At 39.5% G+C, this 17,594-nt stretch overlaps 1 protein-coding gene across 4 annotated transcripts in view; it reads right to left on the bottom strand.

Moving 5' to 3' along the window:
- Positions 1-3,109: 3,109 nt before the first annotated feature.
- The window catches only part of RGS17 (regulator of G protein signaling 17), a 77,519-nt gene continuing 63,034 nt past the window's right edge, over positions 3,110-17,594 (bottom strand). For 2 of the 4 annotated variants that reach the window (XM_054820991.1, XM_054820988.1), the window contains exons 3-5: positions 12,326-12,415; positions 10,208-10,442; positions 3,110-6,669 (exon numbers count right to left, since the gene is read on the bottom strand). In XM_054820991.1, coding sequence (XP_054676966.1) covers positions 6,481-6,669; positions 10,208-10,442; positions 12,326-12,415 — 514 coding nt within the window. In that variant the 3' untranslated portion in view covers positions 3,110-6,480. Of the gene's footprint in view, positions 6,670-6,760; positions 6,877-10,207; positions 10,443-12,325; positions 12,416-17,594 lie in introns of all 4 variants that reach the window. The other 2 variants (XM_054820990.1, XM_054820989.1) reach the window with 2 other exon arrangements.

Raw genomic sequence — 17,594 nt, 5'->3', positions numbered from 1 at the left:
CCAGGGCGGGCCAAGGGGCGGGTCTCGGCGGTGAGGGGGCTTCCCCGCGGCTGTGTGGCTGTCTGCAGCGGCTGGCGGCTCCTGTCGCGGGGGAGGTGGCGTTTGGGCGCGTTTTTTATTCATTGTGACCGAAAATAAAAGCCCCCAACCTCGCCAAATCCTCAAGTTTAAACCCACCAGTTTAAAGCAGGGCTCCTGAGGCGAGCGGGGGTGCTGAGGTGGTCACTGGGGCCGTTCAGTGACCGGGCCCCGCACTGCGGCCAGCCTTCCAGGGCCGCCTCAGGGAGGGGGCGCGGGAAGCGTCGGCTGGGGCTTTGGGTATCCGGGCTGCTCCTACAGGCCTTCTCCTCTCGCTCCGGAAGAAATGTTCAGAATTAAAATGCCCTGAGGAGGAGGAGGAAACTGCAAATTCTTGTGGAAGGATACCTCCACAGTAAAAGCGGGTGCAAAATTCAGCATTTGGAGGGAAAGAAATGCATTGTCAGAAGAAGAGAAAAAGGCCATTGAAAGAGCCTCTATGTCAGAGATTAATGGTGAGGCTGAGAGACTACCCGTTCACAAAATACAGATCTGAGTACAGTGTCTTACGTCAAATGTTTTAAACTGGAAGGCAGTGAAGATGCAGTCATTTAACTGATGTGATGTAAGGTGGGGGATGATGTTGACAAATCCCCTCTGGTATCCAGACAGGGTGGCACAGTGACCCTGTTTTAGGTAACATCATTAATGAGACCTTAGCTAAACTCAAAACGGTTTGAAGAATATACTTTATTATAAAAAATGTGCAACTATCCATAAAACTTTATTAGCCAGTATTTTATACTACAATCATTGGAGGAGTCAAAGTCGGGTCTTTGCTGTTCTTCTGTCCTTGTTCATGTCTTAACAGAACTAGGTAATCATACTTTACAACTAAATTACACTGGTGGAATCACAGTAGCTTCCATATGATACATTTATAAATTGTTATTTTCGTTAATGTAATATGCAAAGCAAGACTAATGCTTGCATACCTAAGTAGTTTTGGTAGTCAGAAATGAAAACTTGGAAGTTTTGTTCCATTGTGGAAATCCAAAGGCAACACGGACAACGTGAGAATTTGTTATTCAGAATATTAAACATTTAAATGAATGGTTTGATAAAAACGTTTTGCTATGATTGTAAATGCACCACTTTGAATAAGGCTTATTGGCAAATAAAGTTTATTGGCAAAATACACTGTAGCAATAATTTATGAGTAAAATGACACTCAAAGAGCCTTGTGGAGGATGTACAGTCTGTGCAGCTAGGCTGGCGCTGGTAAACAGCCCAGGCCGTTGCTTCTGAAATCCCACCCACCGAAAGCTTCACTTGCACTTACTGCTGCCTGCCCATGACGCTCCCTGAAGCCTTTTTTCAGAAAGGTAAAACAAAAATGATCAAATTTATGCATTTAATAGACCAAATATTTTGGTGTTCTGTAACAATGAAAGAAATTATGAGAGTCTTAACGGCTGTGTGAACCCTGCTTCTGAGAGAAGTATGCAGGACTCAGGAAATATAGAGTAAGGTGGCTTTAATGTAAAGCTTTTGAGAAGATAAAAAGGCAGTGTGATGAATGATGGTCAGCCTTTGAATTACCTGAATTATATATCCCTGTTTTAAATCTGAAGGATGGATTTCCACAGAGTGAATTTATGGATAAAGGAAGGGGCAAAACCTGGCTTTTAGTATAACTTCTCTGTTAAGTTATAACATTAAAGCAATATGCAGACAATGTTTATGTCAGGTTATTTTTCCAGCTGATTTTGGTACCATTATTGCTTTGTTCTTTCATCCCACAAACATCACTTCCACTGCTGGCAGAATTATTCAGGACCTATGTGAGTGAGGCTGATGTTTTGTCACTGCAAACATACTCAGGCTATAGGCAAACAGGACTGGACCTTTGTCACTAACGCAGGATAGTGCTACAGTGCTGCTCTTGGGTCTCTCAAAAAAATAATAGCATTATGGGCTGAGAAAAACCTTATTTTGAAGTTGGTAGTTAGACATGGTTCAACTTGAAGTAGATATTGCAGCTGTCTGTCTATGTGCAACCTTAATTTTTTGCTTTGTAGGATTTGATAAGGACTGTTGTTGGCTGGGTTAACGCTGCTAGGAGCAAGCTCACAGACCTTGTAGAGGGCTAAGCTTTGATCCTTGTGTAGAGAGTTGCTGAAGTTAAGAGACTTTCTTCTATCAGCTTTGATAGCTTTTGAATTGGTGTGTGGAATACTTACGCTAAATGGCTTTTGCAAGCACTTACTGCATACAAAAGCTCCAGTTGCTGAGTGAGCTCACAGTGTGGTCAGTCCAGCAAGCTGCTCTCACTGAAGGAGCTCCCCACCTTTTTTTAGATACTGGTTCCACAGGCAGATGCTCCTCCTGATCGAATTTGCTGCCTAGGGGAGCAAGTTTGGCATCAGGTGACAGCTTAAACCCCAGCTGTTTAAGGTAGAAAGTAGGTCTCTTCTATTTGCTTGGCTAAGACCACAGCCTAGCAGACACCTTAGCGTGCTTTTAATTTAAAACAGAGCAGCTATTACTAGCTTAAGTCTAATTTGTGTCCACTCTCTGTTGTCCTGCAAATAGATTATGTGGACTCTACAGGTGCTCAAGCGAGTTGTGGACGGGCTGTGGAGCTGGAAGCGCCGTGGCCACATTTCCCCGGTACCGTGCTGCCTGGACTCAGCTGGTTAACACGCAGCCCAGCCACCTGCGTCACTGACCTGTCTTTTCTCCACCATTCCTTTTAGGCTCCTTCATACCCTATGTGCCTTCAGTCTAATTTAAATGCTCTTGATACTATCTGCGGGTTTTGTTTTATCCTGGGGATCCCAAACTACTTTCAGTTTGGTTATGTGAAAGTTGACTAAGTTGAACACATGCATAATACAATATATATTCAGTTTCTTTGAAATCTGAAGGTCAGGAGAGTACACAAATGCTCTGCTTATGTGTGGCTATTTGGCGTTAGGCTCTATGTGACAGAAAAGATTAAACACTGGGCAAAAGTGACAAAGACATAACTCACTTTCTGTAGTCCACTTGCTGTATACATTCTCATGAAAAATTGAAATACAAGTTAAATACATACTTATTTTATTCCAGGCTATAGGATAAGTGTATTTAGGCAGTTTTTCAAAGTGTATTGTACACTGCATGCACAGCAAATCAGTTTAATAGCTTGACTCTTTTACAATTTGTGTTCAAAGCACTGTATGATAGGCAATGAGATCATGTTACGGCACGACTTACTGTCCATCTGGACCATATCCATTTTTTCATAAAAAAATTTGGGAAACCCAAACTGATAGATAAAATGTATATTAAACATTTTAATGTGAGCATTTGCTCCAAGAAAGAAACTTCACATGTTATGTTCAATTTTTAAATCCCTCCAAACAGAGGATTTAAGACAACAACTTTTGAACGTGATTTCATTGCAGTATTACACTGAAGATTGGTGTAATATTTTTCAAAATGATGTAACAGTTTCCAAATACAGATTTTGGAATCTTATGCTAGAAATCAAGATAATATTTTAGGGCCCACACATTTAGCTTTAAAACTGTCCTTGAAAGGATGACTTGTCTATGTTGACAAGAACTTCTACCTGTGTGAAATATCTTATAAAGATAGCTTATGACTAGCAGGTCACCATCAAATAGTAACATTAAGAATATTCAAGTCTACATTTGTAAAGACTTACGCATGCAGTTTTGTCTCTTACGCATTGTTTAGAGGTGTGGACTAAATGTATTGTGCCTCAAACACCAACAAACTTGAAATTACGCTATGTAAATATATACATATATGATGCTGTATATGTTTAGTACCACAGTAAATAGAACTGTAATCAAATGATACTAGACATATGTAGGACCATAGTTAAATTCCAATTAAGAAAAAAAGCCAGAAAAAAATCATTTTTTCTAACAGTGTTTCACAGTAGAAGGAGGCAGTCCTTTCTCACTGAGTTTTCCCCCCTCAGGATTTGTAAACATCATAGCTATTATTCTATCTGTATAATAATTGAATATTTTATTCATAATGGTAAGTAGCTAACCAACATGAATAAAGTTGTCATAACACAATAACATTTTCAGACAAAACAGGTATTTATTAAAAGAAACATTTATAAATATTTTGTCTTGCATTTTAAACTACATTTTCATAAATAACAATATTTAAAAGTGCTGAATATGGTAGGATAGTCAGCAACGCCACTGTAAACAGATTTGTTTTCCACTTTGCAGATTTTTTTTTAGATCCCATTTTGTCAAACACTACAACAGTTAAAATATTTGCATAGGGAATAGAGAATAGCCCTTTTAATCATCTCCTGAATTCTATATAAATTACAAAACCAAATGAGTTTAAGAAACAGTTCGTTAAATTGTTCGTATATATATCCAAAAAAAGCACACAAGTTTCAAGTAAAAAGAATGATTAAAAAATTCCCCAGACTTGCTATTCGAAGCATGTTCAATAAATTAAAAAAAAAAAAAAAGAAAAAAAAAAAGAGAGGTAGTAAAACAAAGGAAAAAAAAAAAAAGCCCCAGAAGATAAACTAAGACTTGCATCCTACCAGTTACCAGCGAGCAGCAGACCCGCCTCGGCAGCAGTGGCTGCAGCGAGAGCCGGCACCGGAGGCTGCCTGCAAGGAGTAACTGGGTGCTCGGAGCCAAGCGTGTCGGGGCTAGATTCCACTCAAGGACACAACTGCCAGACCTTCCAGTCCCATCAAAAGCAACGGGCTTATGCCATGTTTAGTCCTACCTTAAGTGAGAAGAACCTTGCCTCTTAAGTCTTAGGGTAAGACCAGAGTTGTCAGTATTAAATATATATATATACACATAAATACATATATATATTTAACGAGTATTCAAAGCTGTTTCTTGGTACATCTTTCGCAGTTTGTGAGGGATGCTAATGCTCACTTTGCTTGTATATGGTCGGTATGAAGATGGGTTTTTTAAAGTTCCGAGTCACTGTCTCTTTAAACATCAAAATGCATCCTAAAATTGGACGTTTTTTTTGATAAAAAGGCCAAGCAAACACCTATTAAAAACACCACGGCAGCCAAGTGATGGGAGTACCGTGCTGCCTTAGCTCTGATGAAGGGCTCAGTACGGGATTCTTTACCCAGGAAAGACACCCGGTGCGTTTCCGTAGGCATTTTGCTTGGGTAAGGACTGTAGGTTTAGGAGCCCTTGAAGTTTGGTTTAATATTACTCTCCAAACCCCTCGTTTTCAAGGAGTTACTCAAAATCAATGAGGCTAGAAGCTAAGATAAGTCTTCTTTAACCCGCCACCTCGTAAAACATTACTTTGTTTAAAAACACTTTTTACTGGATTTAGCTTTCCAAAAAAAAAATCTTACAGGACAGATGCAATTCATCAAAATGTTCTAAAATGCTCTAAAATGCTACATGTAGGCAATCTTTTATTAAATTTCTTTATTCAAAAAACTAAATTATCAAGCTTTTTGTGGTTTTTTTTTTGTTTTGTGGTTTGGTTTTTTTTGTTTGGTTTTTTTGTTGTTTTGTTTTTTTTTTTTTTCTGAAGTACATAACATTATACAACAGTGTTAGAACTGGAGAGCCAGTCTTTAATAAATCAGTTACAGTATCTGACATCTGAAATGTACATTGAAAATCTTTGTTCTTTTAACAATTAAACAATATCAGCGCATAGATTGTGTCACCCAGATACGGATCCCTTTAAGTGGTTTGTGCTTTTTTTTCTTCTTCTTTTTTTTTTTTTTTTTGACATTGCAAACTCTGTAATGAAAATGCCACAGTTTTGGCAGTGAACAACCAGAGAAATCCTCCGCTTGATTTATTTTAAATAAACAGTGATAAATAGCTCTTTTTTTCTGTACAGAAATATTGGCTTCAAAAAGTCAGTGTATTGTACTCAGTAGAGCATGTTGAGTAATGCTACACCTTAAAAATTGGCTTTTTTCAGTTAGTGATGTTAAAAAATGCAAGCCTCTTTCTGGTTTGCTGCAATTGTTTCTATGTACCATAAGACTGTATTGCACAAAAAAAGTTTTTAAATACAGATATAATTTATGTTATTGGATTAAATATTGCAACAACTAAGTGGTAAGTGAAGCAGTTTTACCTTGCACATGCAGTGTGAGGATACACAAGGAGACTGTTCATAAAACTACAAATACATCATTGCAATCTTGACTGCAGTAGGGTGAAAGGAGTGTGAAACAAATGTATTTTGGCAAATCCATTGTTCCCCTCCCACGCCATCTCGAGCAAGGAGGACCTTGGTAAAAATGTAGACAGAGACCATAATATGTATTTGTTTTCTTCACAGTAGCCTGAGTAGTGCTAAACTGTAGTTCTCCAGGAACCCAGCTCCAGATGTTATTAAACTACTTTTCTTCCATCCCACCCACCAAAAAAAAAATCAAGGTATTTTGTTTGAAAATGAAAACTAAGTTTCAGAAGTAGAGCCTGTAATACTTTCAACGAGAGACTTATAAATCTGAGAGTTCAAAAACCTTGGAAAAGAGTCTCTGTGCATTAGGGTATATATCTGGAGTTGGGCATCTTCATACATGTGAGGGCTGGGATCCAACAAGTTTCTGTTGATCACTTCTCTCACCCGGGAATCAAGACTAACCTGAAGAAGATGAGAACAGACTAATATTAAACAGTAATATCGGAAAGGCTGTTATGTGTATCTTTATTTCACGGGGCTCCACAGAACATACCGAATTTATCAGTGTGTTCAAGGCATGCTCTGTGCTTCTTTCAGAGCCACCACACAATTACAGATTGAGACCGTTGACTCTATTTCAGTTTTGAGTCTTGGCATCCATCTTAAGATCTGTAAGATTAAGTGCAGCTGCATAACAGCATAAATAAAATGCAACTAAATAAAGCTCTGCAGTAACCTGGATTTCCCAAAATATGTTGGTTTACCTTAAAAAATAGTTTTCACTTATTTAAAATGATTTCTTTCAAATCAATGTTGAATTACTCTCGTTCAGAGAGCTGAAATGTTTGGGGGTTTTTTCTGACCATTTGTAGTTAAATCTTTAGAAGCTTTCTCTTCAGCATTCTCATCTAGCTGCCCTACAGATTTTTTCCCAACTTTTTTCAGAAACTACACTTGCTACTGGCAAATTGCCTAGAGTTTTTTGTCATTTTTATCATGTTAATCTCCCTGTTAATATTAACTCTTTCAGATTTGTTCTTCTTTTCAAGACCTTTTAACAGCTGGTGATTTTCAGGATATCATATGTCCATATTGAGGTTGTTAGCAAGTTTCAATTTTAGCTTCTCATTTACTTTCCATTTGTAATGAACTCCTGCGCCTAGGCAGAAAAGGGCATATTATGCTTGGGATGAATGCACAGATGATTTTAGAATATCATTTAGAAGTTTGAGTGAATGTACAGCTTATCCACAAAATGCTCTGAAAAGAGTAAAATTAATGCCTTCTGGATTAAACAAAATGGCAGCAGCAGGGAAGCCCACTGGGGCCAGCAAGGGTTTACTCAGCAAAGAAGAAAAAGGCTAAAACACTGAATAGAGAAATACCAAGTACAGATCAGTTAAGCTGCTGTGATTTACACCAGGTTGCAGTCTGACCCCACAACTCTGCAACCATATAAACAGATATTCATATTGTCTGAAGGACCGAGTTCAACCCTGGAAAGCTCCACGTACGGAGATAGCTTGGTGTGCGAAGGATGCTAACGGACATGAAAACTCAGAACATGTGTGGATGTGTGAGCTTGTGTATTTGTATATGTGGTGCAACAGTGTCTTTGAAATACAGTGGTATGGCATGGTAGGATATGGTGTGGTAGTGAGGAGTAAATATACATTTTCATTACATCTTCAGTACCAACTACAGAAATATGGTTTACTGGCACACTGGAGTGAGTTACTGCCACAGCAGGCAAGCTCTTTCTCCTCCAAGATTTGCTGTTACTTGGTTATCAGTCACAAGGCAGAACTGTGATGCAGCCTAACTGTGGGCAAACTGTTGCCTGTTCATGCTAGCAAACCGCGCCTATTACTCGAGTAAGCTGTCTCTGCAGAACATCCCTTACGCCTGCAGGAAGCACTCTCCATCTAAGTGCTCGTGGCTACGCAGCACCCGGATGGGCAGCGGTGCTGCTCCAGCTGCCATCAGCAGCCTCCCCGCCTTCCCGCCCTGGCGCTTCCCCCTGCCTGGTGCTGGCAGGGCTGTCTGGGCAGCCCCCCAGCTACCTGAGTTAAGGAATCGATCCGTCTGAAAGTGCCATTTCTTTTCTGGGCTGTTTTTCAACCCAGGCGTTTTCCTGATTGAATTCACCGTCTACCGTAGCTGTGCACGCAGATTGGACTGCACAGCAGGATGAACAGAGCGGTGGGGCTGCTCGGCCAGTGACTACCTGCTTTTAGACGCTGCGCAGCGTGCAGTGTTATGAGAGTTTTGAGAAGCAGTGTTGCAGCCATGTGTCTTTGGAATTTGTTTGAATAGATTTCAATCTTAGACCATTGCATTTCTGTAGCACAGAAATGACACACTAATGACTTAGGCAATTCTCCCCCTGACGCACATGCACATGCATACGCAAAGGCATGTATCTTAGCAAAACCGCTTTATGCAGCTAGCTAATTGATTCTTCATTATCAAATAAAATGGCTGAGATGATAGCTCAAATTTGGTAGGACTGGGGGGGGGGGGCAGTTTGGCCACTGAATATAGCAAAAGTTAATTGCAGTTATGGAATGAAAAAAAAAAATATTGTGATTCTGTTAATTCACATTGTAGTTTTTCAGTGATTCACCAAAGCCAGATGGCAAAACTAGTTGGAATTAGTAAAGGTATTTCCTTGTTAAACAGATATATTCAAGGTATTTGTTTAGAGCACAACAGCCTTCTGCCTCAATAACTTCACCACTGAACAAGTGATGCTAAATATTTCAGCTGCTATGCCAAAGGTAACATCTGGAATGGGATGCTGGGATGAACAAGAACTTTGCAGCTCCCGTGCTGATCTAAAGCATTGCAGACAGTCCTTGTTTGCCTCAGGATTTCCAGGAGGGGCAGGAGCAACTGGATCAATGACATCTGCACATGTCCAGTGCATCAAGTTTGCGAGCGGTTTTGTTAAACCCTGTGTCCAACAACACTTAATTAATGTTTGAATTTTAACTGCTGGTGCATGTTGGCTTTGAAAGACAATGGAGCAATCAGTACATACATGTGTACTAGAGATACCTATATACTATAAGAAATAGACGTTATTAGCTTGCTGTACTGGCAAGCTAATAATCTCACTCCAGAGCAAAAGCGAACACTATGGCACAAGAGAAAGTAATGAAACTATAAATTGCTGCTGGCTTCATTCATATGAATGAAGTTGCAAATTGTTACTGAAAGCAGTGCAGAGGTAAACTGTAGCAAGCAGGGTCCACTGTGAGCATAAATTAGCATAAAGCCCTTGAGTAGAAAGTTAGATGCAATGCACAGAGACAAGGCAAAGGAGCTAAAGCTAGGTGACGTGGTCTGAGAAAGACTCTTCTACAGTGTTATACCTTTATAGATCTCTGTATTCCAAAACATGGTTTGATAAGGGATGCTTTTTCTTTACTCCAGGTGAAGATAATTTCAGAATTTTTTTATTTCGGTTGGAAGATTGAAGAAAATTTTATATAATTTCCTAGATATTATCATACCTTTCATTAGAGAAAATATGTGATCTCCATTCCTGGACTAGTTGATCTCACATAGGAATAACCAGTGCAAATTTGGATTTTTCTCCCAGCCAGCTGTTGCAGCAGATAAATCTATAATGATTCTGATTTAAATTCCTTCATTTTGGTGCCTTTTCTCCAGAAGTCCATTTGCATTACTTACTTCCTCTCTCTGGCAGGCAGGTGGCATTACTAAAGAAGCATACTCGTTTCCCACCCTTCTGCTTCTGGAGTTTCTCTTCTATTCCCTTTTCATAAAGAGCTTTGAGGTGGTGTGGGCAGTGATGCTAAGGGGCTCGGCACCTGTGTCTCTATCATTTCCGTCCCTTTCTTTCCTGATTAAATGTCCATACTAGGACTTCCATCTGACAGATTGGGCAGACTTTCAGACCCCCATCTGGCAATCCAGGGTATAACATTTCTGCTCTGGAATGAAAATACAAATGTAACATTTACGGCTTTACCTCTTTTGGTGATAGTATAGAAATGTAATCTTCGTATATAAGTCTTGCTTTTTCTTCGATAACTTTCTTGTTCTGTTCCTTCTTTAGATCTTCACATGCAAGCCAGAAAAGCAGGTTCTCCTCGCTATACTCTGTTCGAAGAAACTCTCTGAAAAGGTTCCTCCCAGCTGGTGTTTTCATCATCTTGTCAAAATTTTGAGCCCAAGACAAAATTTCATCTGCAGTAGGGTTTTGGCTGCAAAAGCAAAGTATCATTACAAATATGCTTCTATTTTTGTAACAGTGTTTTCATACATTTGTCCAAAAATTCTCCTTTCAACTGCACTTTAGTCCAGAGTGCAAACTGGAGGCAGCAAGGCTTCAGCCGTGACGGGGGATTTTGTTCACTCTTCACTTGTGCATTCATTATCTCAATAGCCCACTAAACGTGTTTAATGTTACAAGACATTCACTTGGCTTTCTACAAGTTTTCTGCTAGTGTTGTTACCCATCAGACTCACAGACAAAATCCCAGAACAGCATTGAATTCCTGCCTCTGCAGTTAAAGGAGATGTGATTTCAGGGAGCTGGCAGAAAACTCTCTTTCCTGAGGGGTTTAGATGACACCTGATGTCCCTGCCTGCTCCTGATGGTGTTTGGCCAATCGCTGGCTGCCACACGATTTGGTTCAGGAAGGACAAGAAAAACAAAAGGCTCTTGGCAGCCAAGAGCATACTAATGAGGCCCAACTAAATAGTAATTCAGAGAGCTTTTAAATTAGCATATTTCTCTGTGCTTGTACCTAAGGGTTGCCAAGCTTCCCTCTGTTCCGTGCTATTGACCTGAATGATGATCTATTGCCACAAGATGTGATGGATGTTGTTGGCAAAACTGGACAGAGAAGGAATGGGAAAAAGTCCTTACTCCCATTTCCTCAAGGCAACTATTCATGGCTTGTAACAGGGGATGCACTGGATAAGTGATCAGAAAACTAATCTTGAGAAGGTAATACTCCAAGCTACTTAACAATTAAACACGGTTTCAAACTTAATTCTGAGCACTCACTCTCCCTTTCCTGATAGGATCCAACACAAGAGCTTTACTAGCTGTTGTTAGTAGCTGCTGTGTAATCATGGGGCACAGTAAGGGACATTTGTCCATATGATTTCTCTTCAAGTCCATTTATCAATTCCTACTCTGCATGCAAGGCAGACTGGATGACAGGAAGCTATCTCTGATAACTTTTTGGCAGTCCAAAAGATATAATAAATGAGAAAGTGTTTAAGATTTAAGCTATCCAGCAAAATAATTGTAATCTGAACCAAAAAGTATAAATATACATATTTGAAGGTGAAAAGTCCTCTCTCTGAGTAGAGTGAAAAGAACCTGCTGAGGTGGATGGACCTGACAAAGCAACCTGTGCTCCCTTCTTGTCTGTTGGGAAGCTCTCTTCACTGTAGTATTTTGTAGAAATTTCCAACATTGTCCCCTCATAAATTACCATGAGTAGCAATGAAGATAATGAGTTGTTTGGGTTGCTTTTACCATCAATCATGTCCTCTAGAGTTAAGTTACTTTTCATGGCATTAAAGAACTCAAGGCCACTGATAGGTTAGCATTTTCCCCAACACAATAAATATCTGCCCAAGCTTTAGACAGAAATAGAAGCTCAGACTTTCAGTGTGTGTTAGCCTTTTTTCAAGGTATGTGTTTCCTTGGTTAATTCAGGTGGAACCATAATCCAAGCTGTTTTACGAAAGGTAGCCACGTTAAAGATCTGACTGTGAAGTACAATTTTGCCTGTTAGTTTTTCTTCTTGTCTGGGCAAAGAGAAGAAAATGATCCCTCAGGTAGCAGAGGCTCCTTATGGAGATCCATAGATCTATGGAACCATGCATGCACCTCCCATTCCTCCCCACCATCCTTCCTCCACAAATAAGAAACCGTAAGTAAACTGCACTTATGAATGTCTCTGTTGGCATTTCATTGTCAGGACAGATTTTGCTTCCTTTTGCATAGAATTTTTTGGAGGAAAAGTAATTAAAAGGACATTCCCAAAGCATAAAACCCAAGGCAAATCTTGATATTAGTTATAGGCAAATTAAAAACATTTACTGGACAACAGTTTGACCAACTTACCATTCTTCTATGACTTGGATACTCTCCATTTTGGTCGTATGTGTTGGCCTTCCTGAATTGTCTCCTCTATCTTCATTCCTAACAGTGAGGCTGCAATGTAGTACAACACTTTATTTTGTCTAGAGAAAGTTAATTTAAAACAATGACTATAGTAATGCAAACTTTTAAAAGATATAAGCCTATGTAAAGTGTCATTTTTCACTCTTGCCCCTAAAATTTACACTCACAGTTTGGAGAGAAATTTTTGATTATGACTTTTTCCCTTAATTCTGATGAATGTTAATTAACAGTTGCTATTAGCATGTGTAATTTTTTACAAGCTCATAGTTAATCCACTGAAAGATGGACATAAACTTACAGGTCACTTTTGGAGTGATTTCACTTAGTAAATTAAGAATATTAGCAACAATAAGGGTAGGGGGATAATAATATCTGAATTGGACATTGATGAGGCCTTGGTGCCCCATCAGTTCTGGATGGTTGTTCATTCTTTATGAATGTTCCCTTTTTTCCTCTCCAGGATATGGTGGCAGGAGATGGCTCGGGTACAGAACTTAGTGTGTGGCAGCTCCTTATGATTTCCTTCTCTAACCCAAACTTGTTTTTCATTCCAAAACGTAAAACTTACTGGCCTCTCAACAGAAAGGCATCCATTACCCTCATAGTACCAGAAGCAAGGAAAAGAAAGACTTCCTTTATGTAAGGATGATTTTAATTTTTTATTTTTTTTTTTCTCTTTCGAGCTGGTAACTAGCATCATGTATATTTCTGTTAATATATTTTAAATTGGTTTTCCTTTAGTGGTAGCAACTTCCTCTGTGTGTGCTCTCTATGAATGTTCTGGAACATAGTATTGCCACTGAAAACACAATTCCTGATGACTACTGAAATAAAGCACATTTTGAATGACATAAATTTTCATATAGGAAACCTAGTTCCAATAATTAAGCTTAAGAAGTGGAATGTAGTAAGGGGATGGAGATTTCCCTTCATGAGGTGTTCCCTGTATGTCCAATTGAGAGAAAACAAGCAACCAAGTAGAAAATCCCCCCTCCCAATCCCAACAGAGCTCTTATTTTGAATATTGAGTATTCACTATACAATGATGCTCTCAATCATCCTAAGTGGTGATATACAAAAATATGTCAGTAGCATAAAGCTTCTCCCTCCCCACTAATCTGAATAACTTCTGCTCAGCTCTAAGATGAAATCCCAGCTTTGAGACATTTCTAGCACCAATAACCTTTCTTTCTAGCCCCTCTGCATTTATGAGTTTCATCAACACTTTTTCAAGTGTTTGTCAAAGTTAATAGGTGATCTCACATACTCTTCTGAAAAGTGGAAGTTTAAGCTCCCAGGTAAAGCAGAGCACATATTAAGACTTAAACATTACAAAGACGTACACTTTCAAACAAAGCTGTTTGATACTGGTTGCTCCTTCACTTACCCGCCAAGACCTTAGTTCAGGCCCTTGGTCCTGCTTCCCCTGTTACAGCGTAGGAATGCAGCTCCAGTGCTGCTAAGGTGTTAGGGTGTCATCAACTGCTGCAGGAGAAACAACACATCCTGAACTCTGGGGTTGGCAGGTAAAAAGCCCTTCCGTCTCCTCTGACCTGTTGCTCGTCAGTCTATAGAGGGAGCACCCAGGAAAGCCAATGGGAGTTCCGTATATAGGAGGAGAAAAAAAAGGGACCGTCCATTTTCTGTCTTGTAATCTTTAAGTCCACACATGTAACTGCTTAGGGTCACCTTTCATCTGTCCGGAGCACAAAGGTGGGGTGAGGGAGAAGCAGGGAAGGCACAAAGCTTCTCTCCCTCCCTCCTTTGCAGCCCATAGGTAGAGCAGCATTTGTCTTCTCTGCTGGGTGCAGAGAAGTGAGTGTCCTTTGGTTCCATGGAAGAGTAACACCATGGAAGGACGAAACAGCTTGTGTAGGTTGGGAATGTAACAGGGTGTCCACCCGAGTGTCCAAAAGAGAATGAAGCTGCCCGTTTTCTTTGCTCCATCACATGAGCAGCAGCTAAGCTGTACTGAGATAATGTACTTGTCGGGCAGTAGGCTTATTCCAGGGTTTGGATGCAGAGTCCTACTGGAAGTAGAAGGTGGCTCATCTGAGAGCAGTTATTCAACACTGCTAATTTAATTTCATGTCTGGGGTCAAATATTGTTGTTCTGCTCATGCAAAATCTCTGCTAAACTCAGGAGAACCAACATTGGCTGATGAAGGGGGAATACAAGTAGTAAGTGGTAAGAAAGAGAAATAGGAAAACAGACAAAATAGCCATGTTGACTTCATTTTTTACCAAAGGAGTAACAGATAGGCCCTATGCATTCTGATTTTCTACAAGACTACATCTCAGCAAAATGTTCAGATGGTGGCCCCAGAACGTAGCGTGCAGTTTTCTGGTATCTATAACCAGAGTGACGATGTGAGGTACGCACTTGGCCCTAATTCCTTCATCTCACCATTCATAGCTGGAGTTCAATGGCTGAAATTAGCCAGCGTTGCAAAACTGGGAAGACCCTAAAGGAAGAAGTGTTACACTTGGTTGGAACAATTTCTCAAGTTTGGGTATTGTATTTAAAGCTGTGCTAAATTTATAATACATCTTGGCCTAAATTCTGCATTATGTTTCCAGTGACAAACGCTAGCACTACATTTCAACTTTTATTTATCTACATCTGTCAAGGCTGGAGTTCCATCGGATACATTACTTTTGATATGTTTTTCCTGTGAAAGAAACCATCATTTTTATACAGAAGTACATTCAATTCAGACATGTTCTGTTTTCACTCAAGGAACTGGTTGATGTTCGCTTAGAAAAAAATTAAATATTTACACATTTGTGACTGCAAAGCTAATTTGAAAGCAGCCTTTAAATAACTCTGATCACAATAACAGATTGCTACCTTTTACCTCAAAATGAAAACACTGCATTGCTATTTGCTACGTTGCTATCTTCAGTGGAGAATACCCTGTCTGTTCACATTTCTCTGTGGAATTCAAGCAGTCCTCAGCGGCAAAGGCACCCTGCATGCCTTGAGTTGGTGTCCTTGATACATTATTCCATCATGGAAGCTAGCTGATTATGTCAGAAGAACTATGCTGTATAGTGTAAAACTAAACAGAGTCAAAGTAACAGGATAAAGATTAACAAATGATCTTACTTAATTAAGGCTTTAAGAAGAAATTGCTGATATGCCTTATCAAAACATAGTTCAATAAAAGGGAGGTGTTCTAGGGAGACATCTGATGTAAATTAACATATATGGTGCCACTATTATTTATTAGTTTGAGTACATCCAGCACATATCTTTAGAGATGTAAATTACCCACGATAAAAGGACAACGAAACTACTAATGCCTGAAAAAGAGAGAGTTTGGGGTGTCTAAAGGCAGAACTTACGTGGAAAGCACAAGCACTGGTTTGTTTTCTGTTCCTATGGAAGGTTTGTTCTGCCCATTTTTATGCTGATCTTATTGCTCTAGAGAGTATGGTAAAAAGTACTTCAGTAAGCCCAAGTGGCCTGACCTCGATGTACCTTTCAAATATATCTTGGGTTCCTGACTGCTACAAAAACAACAGTTTCTTTAACTGCCGCAACAGTATTATTATGAGTAATTTTTGTTTGGAGTGAGTCATTTCTATTTTGCAACTTCACAAACTTTATAAGTAAAAATGTTATTGATCAGGGACTACTTAAAGAAGTATATAAATTGAAGAAATTACCAGGTTAAACTGGTCCAGGTTCCTAGCTGATGTGTTTTTGGAGGAGCTACTGGGATTCAGCATACTAATCTTTATTTATTTAGTTACTATTATTCCGCTGTTAATATTCATATTCAGCAGTTAAATAGTTGTTCTGTTGAGTAATTACTTTGCTCCATCGGTATTGCAGGCCACTGGTGCATGGTAAGTTAAAAAAGCCAAGCTAATTGGATAAAATCATCAAAAGAGTTGGACTAACTTAAGAGCAAAAATCTCACTGACTCTTTCTCTAGGTGTTTCCAGCCAGTGGTTTTAGCCTCTTTTAAAAGTTGCTTAGCATCCCTACTGCTGCACTTACCTTCTACTGCCATTAGGACACTGAAAATCATTTAAAGCTTAGACCTGATCTTTCATTCTCTGTATATCCAGTACACCAATAGTCTTTAACTGCTTTCCAGGGTCAGGCTCTGACGTACCAGTAGCCTAAAACTGGTGAATCAGTGAATTATTGTTACCACTATGGCAAGAAAACTATGCCATTGTCACAGGTGCCAAGATTAATATTCTGCCCATGCATGGCTAACACCAGTTACTATTCACTCAAGTATTTTCTCAGTTATGTGCATCACATGCAGTACATCATCACGGTATTTTGCAATTACGTCTGGCATTGAAGACAATGTGATGATTAAAGCCTCTTGACTGAGTGGTGGTTTTTGTGCTGCCATGAAGATAAGGAGTAGAAATCAAACTGGGACACTGTTGAACTAGTTGGTAGGCTAGGGGGTTGCCATTCAGGAGATCTGTGCTCGGTTCCGACTTCTTGGCTGAAGTTTGTAGACGCTAGGCCCCGCAGGTCAACCATTACTTTTTAGGTTGAACCTGCGTATGTCACACAGTAGGGCCACGAACCTTCTAGCCACCATTGTAACACAAAAACCTTCCTTATTCCAGCCCAAAGGCCACATGAAGTCAGTTGTGCATACATAATCTAAAGGCAGAATTTGGTTTTCAGATGAAAATCAATATTCAGTTAAGAGCCTCTGGATAACAGATGTTCTGACGTTTCTTTCCCGGATTTACCCTTTGAAAGGGTATATCTCTCACTGAGATACCTCTCTTCACCCTGTCCTACTCCCAGGTATTTTTATTATCATCAGATCAAGAGACAAAATATTTTTGGGTCATAGGTCCAAAAGCCAAGAAGGATCGTTTTGATGCTTGAATCCAGCTGCCAGTACAAGTGAGCTACAGGCAGGACTGCCATAACTTAAAAATGGTGATTTAGTAGATGTAGAGTAAGTGGAGATTTTCTTAAAAAAACCACAACTCTCTCCCCCCGAAAAAGCACAGGAGATCAAGATTTAATTGTAATTTTAAAATTTTACTGGTAGATGATGTAAAATGACCATTCAGGTAAAACGTAGACAAACACAAGCTGAATTACCAAATAGATTCAGTTAGGAAATACTTTTTCAGGGTCATTTGGAGGAGGAAAATCCCTCCTTTAAACAAGGCACTCATTCAGGATTTGAAATACCATTCCTGTGGGGCTGCG

The sequence above is a fragment of the Grus americana genome, chromosome 3 (assembly GCF_028858705.1).
Source record: "Grus americana isolate bGruAme1 chromosome 3, bGruAme1.mat, whole genome shotgun sequence".
NCBI classification, from domain to species: Eukaryota; Metazoa; Chordata; class Aves; order Gruiformes; family Gruidae; genus Grus; species Grus americana.
This window is presented reverse-complemented; position numbering and strand designations above follow the sequence as displayed.